This window comes from Erithacus rubecula (genome assembly GCF_903797595.1).
Source record: "Erithacus rubecula genome assembly, chromosome: 2".
In the NCBI taxonomy this organism is placed as follows: Eukaryota; Metazoa; Chordata; class Aves; order Passeriformes; family Muscicapidae; genus Erithacus; species Erithacus rubecula.
The window spans coordinates 92,964,297-92,985,748 of NC_136685.1; the positions used below are offsets into that span (position 1 = coordinate 92,964,297).

At 39.5% G+C, this 21,452-nt stretch overlaps 1 protein-coding gene across 1 annotated transcript in view; it reads left to right on the top strand.

The window, feature by feature from the left end:
- Window positions 1-21,452, top strand: part of CNIH3 (cornichon family AMPA receptor auxiliary protein 3) — a 43,688-nt gene that overhangs the window by 8,404 nt on the left and 13,832 nt on the right. The window contains exons 2-3 of the mRNA XM_079299096.1: window positions 11,035-11,103; window positions 13,916-13,963. Of these exons, the coding sequence (XP_079155222.1) occupies window positions 11,035-11,103; window positions 13,916-13,963 (117 nt within the window). The remainder of the gene's footprint in view (window positions 1-11,034; window positions 11,104-13,915; window positions 13,964-21,452) is intronic.

The window sequence follows — 21,452 nt, forward strand, 5'->3', positions numbered from 1 at the left end:
GTGTCATTGTGGAAAGTTACATTTAAATCATAAATCATTTACAATAGAAGTAGGCTTTCTCAGCAAGATACTGCAGGAGTGCTGAACTTGTAGCTCCAGTTTTGATAATGTGAACACATGAAGCAGAACATAAGGGAGATGAAGAAGTAGTGCCATCACTGAATTCTTCCACTGTACACAGCTTGCAACTCCCCCACCAATGTAACAGGTCATGAAAAATCTGAGTTGGTTTTGGGTCCTTCTGTATTTCTATGCTTTTGCAGGTCATGTCATATTCTAGCTGTCAAATATAGATTGTTTTTTTTAAATACATCTGGAAGGCTAAGCACGTTGCTGGAGAAATCAAAGCTTAAAGAATTGAGGAAACCTACAGTAAAATTCTGATAATTAGAAACTTATAGCCCCTGCAATTATCTCATACCAGATAGTGTGCAAGTGCCAGGCCTTGTTGATACAAGCAGCATTTTTTTTTAATAGAATGACATTTGATTTTTAAAATGCATTTAAATGCCAACCATCTTCACGCTGTGTGTGAGTCACAGTTTCGAGTGTGTAATTGTTTAGTCAATCTTCTGTTGCATTATTATTTTATCACGCTATGAGTTTGGGCTAAATAGTTCACATTGTATCACCATCTAACTAGAAACTTCTTTATACATTCACAGAGTGGGCATTTATAAGCAAACATAATGAAGGCTCCACTGAAACCAATTTGATTGCCTGTACTTCAGAGTTGTTCTTCCCTCAGAATTATATAAACACTATTAGCAGATCCTTTAGAAAATTGATTTGCTGATCATCCAAGTGACAGGCCTGTTTGGAGCTATGCTGAAATGTATCCTTAATCATGCTCCTGTAATTAAACTGAGGAGTTTTATGAGAACATAGCTGAACAGATGAGGATGCTTTTTGGGTTGCTGTTCTTTTAATCTCAATTTTTGGTCACTTCTGCACATATCTGTGCCGCTTTCCCTTCCCTCTTTTCTGCACCCACAGCTCCAGTGCTGCTTTATTGCTTCCCCTTGCCTTAGCCCTGCAAACACAGCTGTGTGGCTGAAGGTTATTTTACATTTGTGTGTGTGTGTCTTAGCCTTGGATTTATTTCCTCCAAGGTCTGCCTGGCCTCTTTTTGGCAAAGAAAGAAAACTTGGAAAGTCTTTAATGTAGTCATCCCTGCCTGATGCTGCCCTGCCTGTTCCATTGTCCTGCCTCTTGCTGGTCCAGCTGGGCTCCTGCTGTGCCACTGAAAGCCAGGAAGCACAGATCCAGCAGAATTTCTGCCTGCCACAGGCTTCTGAGACAGCATTAGTAGAACCCCCACTGCTGAGTGGGTAATGGGGAATAAAAATGATTGGAAAGGGGGAAAATGGAACCATGGGAGGGAGAATTTCAGGGAGAAAGATGTGAAGGAAAGAGGAAATGAGAGGAAGAAAATCCATCTATGAACAAGGGGCTAACAAGAAGGAAGATTGCTGTGTTCTCATTCTCATTTGGGAGGCAGTTATTTGAGGCTGCCTGAGTCCAGAAGGTATGGTTAATTCAGGTGGTGGATGTTTTTGGACAGCCTGTGTCATGAGTCTTGTGTGTGGGTATGGTGTAATGTGTGACATGCTTGAGCAGATTTTTTAGTGGCAGAACCCAGATTCCTTTATGTGACTTCAGGATTTTGGTGAATGTGCACAAATTGCTTCTGGTATGGATGGAGAACACGTGAGAAAGGAGGAAAAGCCTCAGCAGCAATGAGAAATCTGAGAGGAAAACTAAGGAGTGTGTGGGGGAAAGGAAGGTAATGCTTCTCCCAGCATTTATCAGCATAGCAGAACTTTAAAATATCAAAATAATAACTTGCAGCAATATGTAGGAGTCTTTGGAAGCACAATAAAAGAACAAATTGTGTTGTGGTGGTAAGATTGCATACTTGCTTAGAGACAGCACCAGCCAGCTGGCCACTTTCACCCATGACTTTTATCTACTGATACTGAAAAGAATCTTCTCTTTTGATCTCATTCTCTTACCATCATCTTTGGGGCAAATATTTTTTCTAGCTGTACCTATATTGGTGCATTCTCCCATCTGTTTACTACCCTTTCCCTGAATTTATTCTGCAGAAACAGCCTGTTTATTCCTAGCTTTGGATTATCAGCTTTGGGCTCTTAAGTAATAGAAAAAGCTCTTCAGTTCATTTTGAGAATAATTTATGAAGATGGAGCTTTGTGACTGTAATGCATCTGTGTGTTTCTCTTTGCATATACTAGAATTCTGATGAGAATAAAAAAGATAAGTAGAAACATTGCATGGGAACACACTCTATTTAAGGTGAGATAAATTAGAAATTATTTGTAATTTTGAGGAAAACAAGAGCAGAAAAACAAATGCTCTCACATTTATATCTTGCTTCCAGACAGAGTAAACCAACTATAGGTCCACTGTAACCAGGCCACCTTTCCTCCTGTGTTTTGCACCTGACTCTTGTACAGGTGTTTCACCAGTTCATGTTTAGCCTGTCCCCAGTTTGATGTGGAAAATACTGGATAGTGAAGAATTTGGCCTATGCAAGTAGTAGATGTACAAGTCTGTAGTGATGCATCTGTGATATAGAGGCAGTGAGAAAGGCATCAAAGTTGTTTCATTTCTTACTGTGTTTTCTTAGTTGATATGGAATTTAGGATAAAGAGAAGCAAGGGCAAAGCACTGCTATCTCTTGTGCTGAAAAGAGAGTTCCCCAGCCTCTCTTGGGCATGGATAGAAAATAATGCTTATTTTATCTTCCCCTGCTTGGTTGGGGGATCTGCAAACCAATTCATCTGCACTAGATATTCTCTGAATCAGAGCCACAGGTCTGAGTTTGACACCTCAGGTGTAAAGCTTGGATCCAAACTCCCATAATTTCCTCTTGGCCCATTGAAGAGATCCAGACTAGGGGTGAAGCCTTGGCTTAAGTTTAGACACATGCTTGCTCAGTTTATCTGCAGATGTGGCCCTTGTTTACATCCTTTCCAGGACAGAAGGAAAAGCTAGTGCAAGAATCTGTATGATTTTGTTACGATGACCTTTGTTTTGATCAAGGGACTGGAGGATCTCCCTTATGAGGAAAGGCTGGGGGAGCTGAGCCTGTTCAGCCTCAAGAAGGGGTGGCTGAGAGGGGACCTCATCAATGTCAGCCAGTATCTCAAGGGAGGGTGCCAAGAGGAAGGATCCAGGCTCTTCTTAGTGATGCCAGGCAATGGGACAAGAGGCAATGGGCAGAAACTGATGCACACAAGTTCCACCTGAATAGGAGGGAAAACATTTCCTGTGCAGTGACTGAGCACTGGGACAGACTGCCCAGAGAGGGTGTGGTGTGTCCCTCACTGGAGATATTCCATATGGACACAATCCTGTGCCATGTGCTCTGGGATGATCCTGCTTGAGCAGGGAGGTTGGACACACTGTGGTCCCTTCCAATCTGACACATGCTGTGATCCTGTGATGCCTTCTCTTAGTTTGCTGAATGTGGCTGTGACTGGGAATCCTCACTTTGTTGTAGCAGATTGTTTGCTTTTCCAATCCTGGCCATCAAATCAATTTAATATCTAACTAAGAAGTGACAGCATTCCCAGAATGATGTTTGGTGTCACTGGTGCTCTGTCAATAACTGATCTTGGGGTTTTGGTGCTGAACCAGAGATCTGAAATGATTAAAGGATTTTGATCTTGTTGTCTAAATGGAAAAACCTGTTTGTTTCATAAAGAATCCACATTAAATACCCCATTGCATGTAGGAGGAGGAGACCATATGCAGGAAGAGAATATTGGCGGCGTACTTGTGTCAGAAGTACAAGGAGTGTGGGAGATTTATCCTCTCTTCCCTGTTGCTGCAGAGATTCCACCCATATTTCCCCCAGCCTGCAAGGATGCATAGATTTTGTGCCTTTGGGGCTGGTGGGAAACACTGTCAAATCCTCTGTAGGATTTTAATGGAAAAAAGAGAAGAGCACACATACAAGTGCTTGGGAATACCAACCATACCTGCTGCCTTTGGTTCAGACCCTGACAATAATTTCACCACTGACCCATGGAGTCACCAGTCAGCTGAGGTAGAATTGTTTCTACCACACTGAATGTAATTAAATGGAAGTATTGCATCTCTGCTTAGACAAAAGTTTCCATTCTGTTCAGAGCCATGTGATGTATTCACCAGTTGAGGTGCTAATTGAAAATGTGGGGTTTTATCTTTTGTGTTGGTAGGAAGTGTTTGTGTCCCACTGAGGGGTGAGTTGTGGGGTGTTTGATCCACAGAACACTGCTGGTTTCTGAACTGGTTCCCTGTAGTGAATGCAGTAAAGTAAGGTTAAAAAAAAAAAAAAAAAGAAGAATCGTGACAACAGAATTATGCAATCCTTTGGGAGAAATCCTTTGGGAGGGAAGGAGGGATGGGAGTCTGGACTTACCTTAAAAATTCCTCCTCCGCTTGTGGTCTGTTTGGAAATGTGTTCTAGCTGCAGGGAGCAAAACTATTAACCTATTTAGAAACAGGCTCTGTACAGCTATATTAGCATCATCCCTCCTGCACAGCTTGCTGCTTGTCTTCCTTCTCTGAACAAAATGCACTTTTTATGTGCACAGCTGATTTTTGTCTGGCTGGATTTCAGCTGGTGTAGACTGGAAGACAGTGAGTGGGTATGAAGTTGTGATAAAAGCACAGGTCATCTCTGTCTATGGTGAATCAGTGGGACATTTGTCTCTCTGCTGCAGGAGAGGAGGTTGACATCTCAGTTTCAGGATGACTAGGGAAGATATTTCAGTATCTGTGGTAAGCGAGTGAAATCTGTGACCAGAATCCTGTTGTTAGCCAGTAAAAACTCTTTCACCTTGCAGTTAGATGAAATTATTTTTAAAAGCCCATTTCATAGCAGTTGTAGAAATCTGTCAGTAGATGCTTGTCATATCATCCTTCTGGAAACATTGTGTGCACAACAGAATTTTGCAGTTGCTGAGGGTTTTTAGAGGTTTTGTCAAAATTTACAATATGAATTCTTTACATTCAGGAATCAGGTTGCTTTTCCACACTGTGATCTCCAGTGTTGCAACAATGACCAGTACCATGGATGCAGTAACTTTTCAATCAAAGGTCTGTACAGCGAGATTGCGTTTCTGAAGATAAATTTCTGTGGTTTTCATTGTGTGGAGTTTTTCATGCTTGTTCTATTAGGTGTGGACTGTTTTGGGCAGTTGCCAAATAGTTGTTCTTAATTCTTAGTGGTTTCCCCTGCATCTCTCTGCAGGCTTGGAAATCTGATTTCTGTAGTTGATACAGTAATATTGCTTTTGTCCATCTGTATAGGGTTGGCATGCTTCTAAATTTTGTTACATTTTCACTCATACAGTTTTTATCTATGCAGAATAAATACAGAGGTTTAAATATAGCAGTGCAGGCTGGCATGTCTGTGCACACATGCTCTCAGCAAAAGAGCCTTCCTCTTCCCTCTATGGATTTTCATCAGTATTTACTTTGAGTAGTACAATTACACCTCCATGTTTCCATAGGTAGGTAGGAAATAATTTTGAGTCATGCTTACAGAATTATGCATTTTTAAATTTGCATATTGGACTTTCTATTGGAAAAGCCTTAGCATCTGGCTTAAATACTTAAGAAATTACACAAGGTTTTCATGACTTAAGTTAGCTTAAGCTTCCAGTTAGAGCCTAAAAAGTTTAAATTGTGTTGTCCTAAATGTATCATCCTTTTACAGACAGAAGAACTTCAGTAGAGAGATATAGACTGGGTGCTCAGGTGTTTGTGCAGCCCTGGATGGAGCCACATTTTGGGTTTTTGTGTGGAGGGCTGTTTGATGGTGGCAGCATGTGAGGTTCAAGCTAAGTAGAGCAAGGAAATGCCATGCAATTGTTAGTGTGAAATCTGACAAATAGAACAATTTTCTACCCTTGAGTGACTTAAAACCATTTGCAACCTTAATCCAAAAAGGCTCTGCTTAAAGCAGTGCTCTGCTCTAGAAATGAACAACAAAGCAAAATAATCTAGACAGATGTGCATGGTTGCAATTCTCATGTTATTAGTGTACTGACAATATTCTCTGTTTCCCCTAAACTTGAGAGGGTGCAACAATCCAGAGGCCTTGCTCTTCTGCCACTGATTCTGTAAATAATTCAATTTCTTTGAGCTTCACTTTTTCCCTTTTATAAAAAATGAAAAATATTTTTTCCTTTATTAAGACCTTCATTGCTTTGGAGGCAGATTTTTAACTGCAAAGCGTTGTTATTACTGTTGTTTACTTTTATTAATATGTGGTGAATTAATAACTGTAATACTCAGAAAATTAAATACTTGGGGAAAGAAAAGAGAAGAAAGGAATACTTTTCATCTCACTTTTTTCTTTGCCCTTGATTTGGCTCTATTGCTAAGATTCTTATCACCAGCATTTCAGATCCACTGGTCTGGGAAGCTACTGTGTTGCATGCAGAGGTGTGGTGAAAACCAAAACTTGAGACTTCTTCCCTTTTTTAATAGGAGATGCTTCACAAATGGATATAGACAGGAAATACAGCATGATAAAAAGCATAAAATTCACTGGAATTTGAGGCAGGTCACCCCTCCATTCATAGAATTTTGAATTATCTTTCATGCTTGGTAACATTAAGCAGATCAATTGAACCAGAGAACAAAGAGGGATGAGGAACACCTCATAGGTAAATTTCTTATTCAGGTTCATTTCATATCATGGTAAGAATTGGGTAGCAAGAAAAAACATTCTCTCAGTCTGTCACTGTTGTTCACTGTTCTCTGCAGCTCTTTATGGGCTCCCTCACTCCCCTTCCCTTCCAGGTCCTTTCTCATTCCTTCCCAACAAAACCCAGCAGTGTACCCCAGCCAGTTTGGACCAGCTCAGGTCCAAACACTTTTTCCTGACACAGTTCATGTCTGTGCCTCAGCTGCTGGGCAGGCAAGCCTTTAGGAGCACAGCCTGCTCCTGCCTTCTGTCCATGTGCTTGCAGCCACAGCCCAGCCTGTGAACGGCCTGGGAGAGGGAGGGGAGACAAATTGTCTAAATTAACCATTAAACACTGTTCCTCCAATTGGGGTGGTGGTGCACTGACAGGGTGGTGGCAAGGAAGCATATGTTAGGTGTTACTGTTCTGTTCTCTGGTTGGTGTGGTTGTCATCAAGTTCTGTTTTATCTTAACTTTCCTGAGATGCCAGTAGGCAATAATATCCAACTTCTTTGCTGTCACTGCATTCACACCTACACCAACTTCACTGCCACCTTAAACCACCACATTCTCAATTAAAATATGTTTTTGTAAGAGCTCAGTGATTAAAAAAAAATGTATCTTCCCTAAAAATGAGGTATCATAGCTAATTTCTAGTTTAAAGGGAAATTTTCATTTTGATGGGTACATAAGCATAGAAAGCAAAATTCATGTTCAATCTTGTGAGAGTAGTTCCTTATTCAAAGCCGTTATGGTCTCTCTGATAAGCAGAGAGAGTGCAGGTAATTAAAACAAATTTAATAAATACACTTGCAATTGAAACATGCATTGTCATCATGATCTCATTGGTGCATTATGTGTATAAATTGGGGCAAACTCCTTGCTGCCTTGTACTGGGAGTTTTGAGATTTGCAGATGGTGTGAATCACCAGAGACTGCCAGCAGTATTTTTATAGAATTTTAGTTTTATTAGGTGGAAAACACACACAAGGGCACTTCTCTCACCAGGAAAAAGCATGGCTAGGACAGAGGCAGGACAAAGTTCCTGCAGTGATTTGCAATGTGGAAAATTCTCCAGGACAGAAGATAGTGCATTATCCATTCCATCCCTGGCCTGTTTCTGCAGTAGTTATAAAATATTGCTAAACATGATGCACTTTTTCTTTTCCTCATAAGGCTTTGTGTGTCAACAGATAACTTGGTGTTTTGGGGCTTTTTTTCCTTCAAGTTCCTAAATAAATGTCAGATGGTCCTTCTCTTGTCTATGAAGCTGTACATGACATTAATATTTACTAACAGAAATAAATTTCTCCTTTTTTGTCCAGTCCTTAGCATGTGTTTCCAAATTCTGTTCATCTTTGTGACCAGGGGCTGGTCATTTTTCTTTGGAGCAGTGGATTTATTGTATGGCCTTTGGAGAGGTTGGGCTGCTGATATCCATGCAGGTGCATGATTTGTTGTCTTGATTGCCACCCCCCATCAAATTAGACAGGATAACTACTAGATGAGGAATGCTTTATAAAATACATTCATTTACAAAGGGAAAAGGATAGAATTTCTCATGGAGTGCCCTGACTGGGATCCATTACATTGTCCCAAGACAAGGTGAGATGAACTGCTCAGCTCAAGATGCTGCTAAAAAGAAATGTGCAGTTTTTGAGGTGAGCATGTCCAGCTCAGCAGATGTGTGGGCATCAGGCAGCTGAACTGCATCCAGCTGAAAAGGGAGCAGGCAGGAGGTTCTTCCTCTGGCTGTGGTCAGAGCACTGCAGCTCCCCTGGGAGCTTTGTGAAATGCTTCATGGAGACAAGCACTTGGTTATTTGGGGTCTGGATGCAAAAATGGCAGCTCCAGCCACTCAATGCCCCAGGGCATTAAACTGCTTCAGAAGGCAAATTATAATTGAAAGAGGAAAATGTTTCCTAATTAATTATGTAAACCCTGCTGCAGCACAGCCCAGCTGTATTTTCAGTAATATAATATCATTTGTTGCACAGTTACTCAGTGTGTTGTGAGCAACTGCTAATCTTAAGAAGCTACAGTTTTACTCAGTTGTGGCTTTAGATTTAGTACAAACAACATTGTAAGATTTAAGAACAACAAAAATACCCTCAGCACACCCCACTCCCAACAGCAAAACAAAAGCAAACCATGCCCCCAAAATGCTTTGGGAGTTTCTATATATTTCTGTAATCGTGGGCCTACCTATGCTTTATGTTTTTCCACTGTACTGAGAAACTGGAAATATGAATGTGCTTTTTCATAAATTAAAATAGATATTTTCATGTTGTCACTAGACTTCTGTTTCTAAAGATTTAACAAAATATAAACTATTGTGGGACTTTTTTTTAAAAATAGCTTGAGGAGAATTTATCTTTTTCAGCCTCCTTCCAGAGAGACGTTGAAACTTGTATTGAAGAAACTTTCCTCCAGTCATGTGTGCTTGAAACCAGACCTCAGACTCTTTCAGGTGTAGCAGGAATGTCTCTTAGCATTGTCATAACTTGCAGGCATCAAATAAAGAGGGGAGGTTTAGGTACAGAGCTGGGAATGTTAGTGAAGGGGGGGGAAAAAAAAGGAGGAAAAAGAAAGAAAAATACAAGCAAACATAAATATGCAGTGTATTTGAAGCTAACCTTTTTTCCATCCTTCTCCATTTCTGTTAGTGCTGATGCTGATATCCAGTTGCAGGGAGATATTCAATTCTATGTGTGCCTCATGTGTAACCCTCTTAGCAGTCCAGCTGGAGGATATGAAGACCTGTCCAAGAAATATTAAATACAGAGGTGTCATGAGCCTTATTCCTCACAAATGTACTGCAAGCCCCTCACAGCTTCTGTTGGTTGCTCTTTTACCATTGCAGATCTAATTCCTGACTTGGAGAGATACTGCATCCATAGGGAAAAATGCTTCACTTGTAATCACATTTTATAGTTCCTTTTGTGGTTTATTCTGCCACTTTGACTTGTCATAGTTGAATAAATTGAATTCTGTGGAGTGCTCTTGCAAAATGCCACACTTTTGATTTTTAAATGTGCTTCAGTGGCATGAATGCAGCATTAGAGTGGGATGAGGAGTGGAGCTGAAATTCATGGATTGTAGCTCTGGGTTTTGTTCTCGAGCCTCTCACCAGATTATTATGACTCAGGGCCAGGTCACTTGCAGGTTTTCTGCTCCTGCCTTCCATCTCTGCTAAAGGGATGTGTTTTGGCTATGCAGCAGGTCTGTGCTGACCAACACCCAGCTGTTTTTTTCCTGAGCAGCCAGGCTGCAGGCACGCTGTTAGACACCAAGGAATGGCTGTTGCACTCATAATTACCAGACTGTACTCCCTGCCCTGTTCTCCCATCTTCTTTTATTAAGAACAGACACATTGGTTTGTAAAGTGCCTAAAAAGAAATCATTGTTTTAACATCTGTTTATGTGAGGTCTGTCAATGAGCTTTCCTTCCTTGGGTGAAGCAGGACAAAAGCAGCAGAAAAGGTATTGCTAGAAGGCAAACACAAATTTAAGAATGTGCTTTGAGATCTTTGAGTGAAGTGTGCTGAGGATTATTACAGCTGTTTTCTTTCCAAGAAAACAGTTCTTCCAAGAAAACTCCAGCTCTTCACTTGATCTAACAGAAGATTTTCCAAGAAAAAGCTATCAAATACTATTATTTTTACAGACAACTTATCTGCTGTGCTTTAAAAGCACCAGAAATGTCTCAATCCATCTGTTAATGGAGGAAACAGAATGACCTGAGTAAAAGACATCTCTCCATTAATGAGAGACCAGAATTTAAGAAGGGGATGTTTGCTCTAGAGTTCTTTACTTTTTGAGGAGTGTGCTTATTAATGAATAGCAGCTTAATGGTGAAGTTGATACTGATTCAGAATTAGCAACTGTGGTAGGTTTAACAACTAAAAAAAATGGACTGCTTATGTACTAAACCTGGAACATCAGATGCATCTCTATGTTTTAGGCAGCTAATGACTTTTCCATAAAAAAGAGATGTATTCGTTTGTGAAGTAGTTTTGTGTCATGTGGGAATCTGAGAAAAGAAATCTTGCTGATAAGAGGGAAGAAATATGGAAAGCAGCAACACTGAAAAGGCTATAGATATGATTTTGCAGAGTGACAAATTAATGAGCTCTAGGTGTCACACGTAGGAGTATCCCATGTTTTGTTTTAACTGCTTAGTTCTAAAGGCACTTTGTGGGGAAGCAATTTTTCCATATTTCCCCTGGAAAGCGAGGAAGGCAGGCAACGCACCTAATTAGTCCCTTAAGGAAAATAAGTGTTTGAAGGAGCACTCATGACAGGACTTGAAAAACCTGTTTTTCAGATAATTGCCTTTGATGAGCTTCGGACAGACTTCAAGAGCCCCATCGACCAGTGCAACCCGGCACATGCAGTGAGTACAGCCTGGGGCTGGGGCTGGGGCTGGGGCTGGGGCTGGCCCCGGGGAGTGAGGCTGGGATGAGCAGGGACACTCTGGGAACTCAGCTGGGCTTTGCAAAACTGATTTACTGGGCCGGTCTTAGGGAGCCAGATGGTGATTTTTATGTTAATGGCTTTCCTCTTTGCTGGAGGAGGCAGGAAAGTAATTTGGAAATTCAAAAACCGAAGGATGTCATGTGATGCTAATGCTTTATTTTTTACTTTTTCATTCAGTGGCACAAGTTTTCCTTTTTGAAATACTTTCCTTTCTCTGTGCTCAAGCATAGGATGACCACCTTCTCCCATACTGTCTGTATCAATGAGCCAAAAACTTGAAAGAATTTGTTAAGAGGTGCATGATTTGACCTCTCTGTCCCACATCAGGGCTCTGGATTCTCTGATGCTTTAGGAGTAAATATCATTTTCTGCTGCATCTGCTATAGGAGAGCATTAAATACCTGGGACTGTAAAGTCAGTTTTAACTAATGAACCAGACAGGCAGTCTAGGTTTAAGCCTATCCAAATTCCTCTGCTAATTAAAACTGTAATCTAGGGTGATTTAGCTGACTACAGCTACACGTGCCAGTTTGTGCCACCAGAACTGAGAGCAGAACTTGGCTTCCCATCACTGGCAATGACAATGATTATGACAGGTGCTGAATTTGATCTCTGCAGGATATCACATTTTTAATTGCCTACAATTGATAACCAGATTCAGTAGCTAGTACTTTGCCATTTAATCTTGTTTCATAACTTGTATTGCTTAGACCACTGATGATATTAAGCATAAATTTTATAAACATAGAATAAAATTATATTTTTTTACTGTTCACTAGCACATAAGCAAAGAGTGAGAAGAAAGAAATTATATTAAAAACCCTATGGAGGACATCAGTGGAAGCAATCTGGTTTTGAATTTACTGGAAGCAATCTGATTTCCAGTCCACTTTATCTGTTTTTACTTCCTATCTGAGAACTGCACACTGAATTTGTTGGTACCAAATTCCAGTAAATTTTTCACTTTCTAAAACTTGAGATGATCAATGGAGATAATCTCATTTTATTTTAAAATGGTGATGGAATTGGTCTCCATGATAAAAAAAATTAACAAGTCCCTTATTCAGTTGTATTAGTTGAGGAATCAAAAAGTGAATCATAAAGTAAAGCACAGCAGAGTATTCTGTGGTTGGTTCACATCCTTGACTTCCATGAAACCTTCTGTGATAATTCAATCAATAATCTCAGATTGCTTTTTACTGCACAGTATATGTGTTTATGCCTCTTATATTGTTGTGAAAGGAAGATTTTTAGAAGGGACTTTTTGTATCTTTGGTCAAGTGTGTTTCCTTTTTTCCCTCTGCACTGTTGCTTGTGCCCATATTCCATTTAATTGGTGGGGTAGTTTTCTCTATTGCACTGTAAGGGTGTCTGAAGGTTACCCATGTGCCCTCCACAATGTTTTTATGAGAGAGGGTAGAGCCTTTTTGACAAGAAGAGGCTGAATTAAAGACAAATCAGATGCAAAACAATGTCAGTAGTGAGAATTTAATTCCAATTTCCTGGTTTGCTCTCTATTACCTTCAGTTCAGAGATAGACTTCCTGCTTGTCCAAAGCCAGCTGCAGTTGGCATCTGTCTTTCCCTCTCCACTTTGAAAGGCAGGGGAGCTTTCTGCAGCTTCTCAGGCACATCTGCACACATCCATTCTCATCTTCACAACTGTGAGTCAGAAATTTCTGACTCTCTTGTAGCTCAGAGACCCCAAAAAGAGACACAGTATTTTTCTGGTGCCTATCAGGCTGCCACTGCCTCATTGTCTTTCCAAGGTAATACTTTTTTTTTTAATGGCTTAAATCTGGGGATGGGAAATCAAAAAAGATATTTATTTGCAGACTAGAATTAAATTTGCCCCAAGCTTGAGTTTTAAAACATTTGAAAAGCAAAAAAGCTTAGGGAAAGTTTGCTTCTCACATGGTTAAAGTAGTTTAGTTTTAAAAAGCTCATTGTTTGGAATATTTTTCCCATATCCAAATGAAAGTATCAGGTAGTCATCTGAGGACAGCAAACCCACTCTGCCTTCTGCAGTGTAATTAACAGGAGAATCTTTCACAGTAACTTCAGTCATGGGGTTATGCAGTGAATTTTGGTTTTGCTGGTGAGCTTCTCATTATGAGCCATTGAAAAGAAAGCCTGGCTTTGATTTGACTTCTTTCTTTGAGCTGAGTTTAAATCATTTTTGAGTCACAATGCTTAATTACAGCGATTTTCAGTATTTATGAATGCATCTGTTGTTTAAAGCAGCATTTCTAGGCCATCTCAGATATTTTTCACTAATGTGCTGAATCCTGGTATCACATGCTCAGGCACCATCTTAGTGATAGAGGAAGAGCTGCCATGCAAACTTCATTGTTGTTTTTCCCATTCAGGTTTATCTTGAAGCCAGAGGTTGGGTACCTGAAATGACATAAATTGGCACAATTGGATAGAGCCACAAATGCTGACTTTTTTTAGAAAGAGTTGCAACCTCTGGTTGAAGGTTAGCACAGACTTGGATCCCCAGCTGATATTGTTACGCCCAGTAACAAATGAAAAATAGTTTATTGAGAAATAAGAAATGGGAAAATCGCTGGGTTTGCAAGTAGTAGGTAAGAAGTGAATGCTGTAGATCCAGATTAATGACCTGGGCTGCCTCATTAATTAAAACATTGACCCCTTGTAATTGTAATAGATTGTCTTCATTTGTAACACCAGCTAATCTCCTGCCTTTCCCCCACTTTCTCTTGACAGAGGGAGCGGCTGAGGAATATTGAGAGGATTTGCTTCCTCCTGAGAAAGGTGAGCCTGAACCAGCCAAGGATTTCTGGAGTTTATGAATTAAAACCATCCAGTGGCAATGTGCATTTATTTTCTCTGTGACCCTCATATACTCTATTGATGGAAAGCTGGGTTCTACTGAGAAGTGAAAGTCAGGATGACCTTGTAAAGACAGAGTAAGACAAATTATAAAAGGTTGACATAATAGAGGGTGTCTGGATAAAAAGTGGGCTTCAGAACATCAGCTCATTTATTTTGGAACAAGCTTTTCCAAGGTGCTGAGTCCTTTTACAGTTGCAGCTGGAGGTTCTTTAATAGCCCTATAAAACTGCTGTTATTGTTCTAGTACAGGCTTTAAAAACATCCTTTGTTTGAACAGTGGCTTACTATTTGACATGCTGAACATTTTTATTAATTACATATCTAATGTTCAAGGTTTATGGTTGATTCAATAGAAAAGTTGATAACAGTATGTATTTTAGCTTGACACAGGTGAGGTGCTGAGTGCCTCAGCTTCGGAGAGATTCAAAGGAGCTGATGGATTGTGGGTTACTTATTTGTGGCTTCAAGTAGGATTTTCATAAGTAATCTTTGTTTTTCCTGGCTGTGTCTCGTTGAAGTAAAAATAATCATGGTTCTGAACTATTTTATTCTGTGTTCAATTTCTACACATTGTGTTCTGCAGAGTGGTAACAAAGCCACCTAAATCCTGCATTTTTCCTTGAAAAGGTCATCACTGCAGTGTGGTTTGCTGAAGGCACCTTAATCAAGCTAAGACCTAAATTCAGATGGGGCTTTAAGAAACTGGTGGCATCATCCTCAGAGGGTTTGGGAAAGCCAGTGCTGGGGATTATCACTTTGGGCTGATCCAAAGGCATGACAGTGATTGCAAACAGAACCTATGGCTGCCATCCTCTGCTCATCCAGAGCCTGGGCTGTGTCTGTTTGGCACCACTGGGAGCATGTGATAGCCAGGAGCCACATTCAAGTACTTCCTGAGCCTGCTTGTGCCACTTGGGATATGAAAATAAGAGAAAATACTTATCACCAGTGGCTTTCCAGTTTATCAAATAGGCAGCCAGCCAGTCTCAAGCTGTGTCCCAGTTTCTTAGACATAAAGCAACTCTTGAGTGGTAATGGTTTAATATGTGTGAGCCCCGTGGGGATGCCTTGCCTGCATCAATGTTTAATTTTTATTGCCTCAGCCTTGTTGTGAATGGCAAAATGGAGCATTTTGGCTAATTGCAGACTCTGTATTCATAAGGGATTGGCTTGCTTCTGGTTCACTTAAATGGTTTGTTAATTCAGCCTCTTCTTCCAAGTTCTTTGGGGACACATTTGTTTTAATTGAGAGATTATATGCAAGAAGAGGAGGGTGCAATAACTACAGAGATTTGTAGCCTTCAAATCTGACAACCACTAAAAATAGCTGTGTTTTATGTAGTGTAGAGGAAAATTGAGGAAAAACAGTAAAGAACTGAGTGCCAGCTATATTGATACAGGAAAATAGCTGTTAGGATTCTTCCAGCAAGTACTAAATATATCCTTCAATATTGTGTGGCTTTAGGGTCTGTTTCTATTTCTCTGCAACGACATCATACCTGTTTTGAAGTCAGGAAGTTCTTTTATAGGGCTTTGAAAACAGAGGTATCATGCTATTTATGGCATTAGAACTTAATGCTTAGGAGCTGATGTAAATTTGTTTTTTTAAAGAGGTTATAGTTGGGCTATAAAAGTATGCTGAATTTCATTATATGCTGGTTTTAGAAGGGGTTATTGGGAATTGATAAATTCTTAAATATGTCATAGAAATCTGACTCCAGTGAACAAAGACTTTTTAAGGATGTGTTTTGGGGTTTATCTCCAAAATACTCTGAGGATTTTATTGACAAACTGTGACCAGGTGTGTGATATTTCACCAGATATTATATAATTTATCTAGCTTATTTCCAAAACAGAATGGAGGATGCAACTGTTCTGCAGCCAGGCATTTTCTGGTGTTTAGTTTGGGGAAAATGTTTCTATGCCATTAAAACCAGCAGGATTTGTGTGAAACAGATCTATGGGATGCTGGCATGCAGGAACACATCAGTCCTTGTTTCTATGGTGCTGTAGGATTAGATAAACCCAAATTTTCTGGTTGCTGGAGAATGATTGATTTGGCACAAAGAAGCTATGAACATTTATAGCCACCATCAGACCTCTCCTGCCCAGAAGTAAATGAGAAGAAGATTTCTTTTGTGAACCCAGCACCATGTCAGGTCCTCTCAGGTGCCCCATTTCATTCAGTGCTGTGGGGATGGATTCCTTTGTTTCCTGAGGATGTGATTCCATGGCTCACTGCAGTGCTGGACACAATCTAGTGGTGGGAGGGAGCAGAGCAGCACAAGAGGCATATAATAGAGGTGCAATAGGCAAGATGCTCCTGTGAGTTCCACCAGGATTTTTACAGTCAAATATTTTGGTGGGGTTGTTAAAATATATTCTCAGTTACTGATGACAGCAATATTATTTAATTGTAATTGCAGTTGTATTTCAAGAAATCCACCTAACCGATTGATTCCTTATTTTTTAATACCTAATTGATACTTATGTTAACACTAAGGACAATTAGGAATTTCCTAGATTAAAATACAGTCAAATTCATTAATCAAGCACTGTAATATTATTACTTTACCTTGGAGCAAATTTAAATTAAGTTTTGATTAGATTATTCATCATAATTTTTGAATTAATTCAATAAATCCTTACTAAGGAGGAGAGTTGACTGAACCTCTTGCTCAGTGATCACATTTCAGGTTTCAGTTTGCTCCTGCCAGACACTGCTCAACAATTTAAGTAACCCTTCTCCCATTATCAGCAAATATTTGTTTATAAAGCCTATTAAGCTAAAATAAGAGTGATTTCTGAACATCAGAGCTGGAATTTAACTGTGAGGGAGTAGAGGTAGATACAAGATAGGCTTTTACTCATTTTTCTAATGTAGTGCAGCATTTTAGTTAAGTTTTGCCTAAAATTCCTAAAACTGCAAATGTAAGAAAACACAGTACCAGAGCTCAATCCTTTTTCTTGATTTTGTTGGGGGCTTTTTGGCTTTTTTTTTTAACAGCTCCTGCGGGGACAATGGAAGAGAGTAAATTCAGCAAGAATTCTAACTGCAGGCAAGGTGACATTAATCTCAAAGATGTTCCAGATGAACTTGAACTGTCTTGAAAAATGCAAACAAATATGCAGACAAAAACCCTGCAGAAATTGTATTTGAGTAACCAAACTCTGCCAGTTCAGCACTCCAGTACTAGCAGTAGTAAAGTAGATAGTGAATTGGGAGTTGGGGTGTTTAAAACAAAACAAAACAAAACAAACTTGAAAACCTCTTCACCTAATATTTCTTGAAGCAAGTTTTAATGTTTTAATTAGGTGGTTGGGTAGTGCCAGTGCTTGGTCTGGTCTTGTACCTCTGTCACTGTGGTTTCCAGTGGAGCTGGATCTGCTGTAGTAATGGTGGAAATTTATTCTGCATTCAGTAGTTCTGGTGTTTACAAGGTTCAATTCTGCTTTTTACCACTTTGCAGAAGTAAAATAAGTGTCTATTTTAAATTTACATTTCATTCTATATGACCTAATACCCGTGATAGTTATGTTTTACTGTATTTACAGGTTTTGGTAAATAACCAAAACTCATTTTAGCTCAAAGAGTGATTGTAGAAGCCATTCCATTCAGACTGAGATAGTGTAAATAAAATGTAAAACCTAGTAAGTGTAATACAGAGTGTCTGTACAGTTTAGTTTTGGTACATTTCAATATTTATGTATTTTGTGAAAAAAGTTAAAATTACTCACATGTATGCAAGTAACAGTAATCCAGAGACATGAGCAAACAGGAGCTTGAAGGGCTGTGGGTTAACACCATGTGTTCAGAGCACTCTGAGGATGAAGATAAGGCTTGATCCTGTCTGTGTCATGCCTGTTTGTCACCACTGGATAGAGACTCTCCAAGTTTGGACTAAACCCCACAATGTGTTCAGTGAAACATTACTGAACTTGTTGGATCAGCTAACAGGGAACAAGTTAGATTTTAGGCTTTTCCTTAATGGCAGAAGATGATTATTTGAGTATGGAGGTTCTTTTTCTTTATATGTATCTAAATTTGTGAAATCAACCTTGTTAAAAAGCCCTGTCTTTCCTTGTTTACCCTTATCCATCTGACTTTTTATTCCTCCCATATTTTGGATGAAGGAGACTGACCAATATGCACTAGAGTAATTGCCATATGAAATAATTTTTTTACTTGGACCTTGACAGGCTCCAGACCTTCACCTTCCAGTGGCTCCTACATTCACTCCCTGCTTGCAGCAGCTACAGTGGCCACTCTCCTTTGAGGAGTGTCAGGTGTCCCAGTAGCTCATTTCAGCTGACTGATCATATTCTTTTCTTCTTGATAAATTTCCTGGTTATTATGAGGATCACTCTCTCTCTTGTTCTGCTTCATAGTCACTGGCAAGACTGACATGATGTGATGGATTTTAAGAGTGTGGTTTTGGGTCTGTCTGTTGATTGCTTCATCGGGCATTTAGGGATTTATGGATGTGTGACATTCTTTTACCCAGTCTGCAGGCTGATAGTCATTAGCAGAGCACTTCTGTAAGCCTATAGCATGGCTCATTAAAATGCTTAATGTGAGGTTATATAAGCAAATTTAGCAAATGTGGTGCATAATCACAAGGAATTTTGAAAGTGGTGTACAACCATCCATATTGTAAGGATCACACTCTCTCCCTGGGGCTGAGAATTCTCCCAGGTGAAAGCTACAGCAGCAAGACAATTAGTTTGTTGTGAAATTGGGAATAGCAGCAATGGTTTTATCTTGGTAGTGCTATACAGTTTTTACAACCTCAATAAAAATGTTTAAATTCCTCATGAAGTTGGACTTAACAGAAAAAGATAATGTTGCAGCATAGCCACACTTAGAGGGTTAAGTCTGCAGGGTTAATATATCCCAGGTTTCCTCTTATCTGGTAGTGGACATTCAGTCTTTGAAGCTTAGGTGCTTTGTTATCTAAGAGGAAAACAGAATTTTCAGTCTAATTATAAGGCATTTTTGGGCTGTGGAAATGGCAGTGATATTCTGCCTTGCAGGAGAAAGAGGCTGATGTTTCCAGAGTTCTGATAAACTGCTGCTCCAACAAAGATCACAAAAGGGAACAAAAAATGGCAGCGTGTGACATTTTTCCTGTTAATAGTGATTGTTACAATGATGGGGCACATGAACTTTGTCCACTCTCATTAGAGACCAAGGAGTTCATCATTGTTACTGACTTCCCAGTACATGTCGTGTTTCTTGATGCATCTAATCTCTCTCTCTTCACACCTCATCAGTGTGATGGAACTGCTGAGCTTTGAGTAATCTGGGCAGTAGAACTGTCAGGAGACCCTTCCCACAGAGTGGCTGGGAGCATAAACCCCAATCAAGAGGCAACGTGGATTTCTTCTGAAGAGTGAACATAAAATTCCGTGTGTAAAAAAAAATACTGCAGATACCAAGGTTATTCAATGTCTCCCTGTGTCTCTGTGCAATAGAGAAGGTTACACCCAGGCAGTGTATAAAACTATTTAAGTAAATCCTATGCATTTTAAAGATTATTTTTATCATCTTTATTTTTTCTCCTCAATCTTTGCACTGCAATTTCAGAATAGAGTTGAATCCTTTTGATTGGATCACATTAGATATTTTTGTCAAGATCTGAACTTCCTATTAACTGGCCTGATAAGCAAAGTGAATCTGAAACAGGGGTTCATTAATCCTATTTTTTAAAAGAGGCTTAAACATATGACCTGTTATTGGGACTGCAGTGATATTCTGAGTTAACATTATCAGATGAAAACTTCACATTTTAAAACTGTCTTAAGTCAAAAGGGTAGTTTTAGACTGTTTCATTGGTCTTTCTGGAAGAAAATATAATAGAGGAGCAACTCTGCTTTTGTTGTCTTACATTTTGCCACTTTTTGAATTTTGCTTTCTGTTCTCTTAGTTGGATACTTTGATCTTTTAAAGGTTGTGTGGTGCTTCAGCCAAGATGACTTTCAGCAAGACTTGGCTCTCCTTTTCCTTTTTTGTGTTAGTGTTACAGCAGCCCTTTTGGTGTCAGGTAAAGAATAAAGCCTTGATGTGCCTGATGCTGCAAAAACCACATGGCAATAAATATGAAAAACATTTGTTTACACTCACAAGACATGTACAAGGGAAAGGGAAAGGGAAAGGGAAAGGAAAGGAAAGGAAAGGAAAGGAAAGGAAAGGAAAGGAAAGGAAAGGAAAGGAAAGGAAAGGAAAGGAAAGGAAAGGAAAGGAAAGGAAAGGAAAGGAAAGGAAAGGAAAGGAAAGGAAAGGAAAGGAAAGGAAAGGAAAGGAAAGGAAAGGAAAGGAAAGGAAAGGAAAGGAAAGGAAAGGAATGGTTGCACAGTTGTTCTGATTGTAAAAATCTTGCTTTTGGAGACCTACTTAGTTTTGTGTTAGCTTGCTGTTAGCAGGCAGATCTTGAATCTTTATTTTTAACTGAAGGTAAAGATTTGTTTGCTGTATTTGAGGGGTCTGATGTTTTGTTCTGCCAATACTTGCATCTTGAATCTCTGCAGCAGCTGTTCAAATCCAGCCCAGTTTGGAGTCAGACTCAGGCTACTGTGGTCACATTGATGATTGCTGGGAATGAAGCTATCAGGTATTGTGTGCTTAGAGGCTTGGGATGTTTGCTCTACAGAAATAATAGTGAACACAGGCAATAAGATGAGATAGATCACTGTCAGCATCACACTGAGTATGAGCTACACTCTTCTGCTGTACATCCACACACAAAATTAGCTTCCAAACTGCCTCAGAAGAAATTCCAGGGTTCGCATGCAGCCACTGGAATAAAGGATTTTGCTGTTTCCAAGGCAATTATTAATTATACCTGCAGATTTTGGAGGATGTAAGTTTGCCATGCTGTGCATATTCTGTCAATTAGGATTTGGACTGTGATTGCATCACACTTCATAAAACTAAATTCATTGAAGTTCTCCTTTGTTTGAAGTGCCCCAAAAGTTTTTAAAATGCATTAGACTCTGAGCATGTGTGAGAAACCCAAAACTGCTCTGTATTTCAGTGTTCCATCCTTATGTGAAAGGTGCTGCTAAACTTTTACTGCATGACAATGCCAACTTTATTCTGGCCTTCAGAGTGGCTCTGACAAGATATTTTTACATTAGGAAAGAGTATTTTTACACTGCAGGGACAAAATTTGAAGTTAGCTAAAAATATATTAGTACACAATTTTAAGTTTATGAAAACCATTACTTATGGTGGAGTTCTTTTCAGGCAACTTTAGCACAGCATCTCTCATTAGTCAAAAGAGGCAGGAGATAAATTCTAAATCTCTTATTCATGTAAATAATGGGGCTATCCTTAGGTTTTACAAGGGGAAGAAAGAAGAATGATGACAGGAGAAGTGGAGATACAAGAAAAGGAAGTAAAATATTT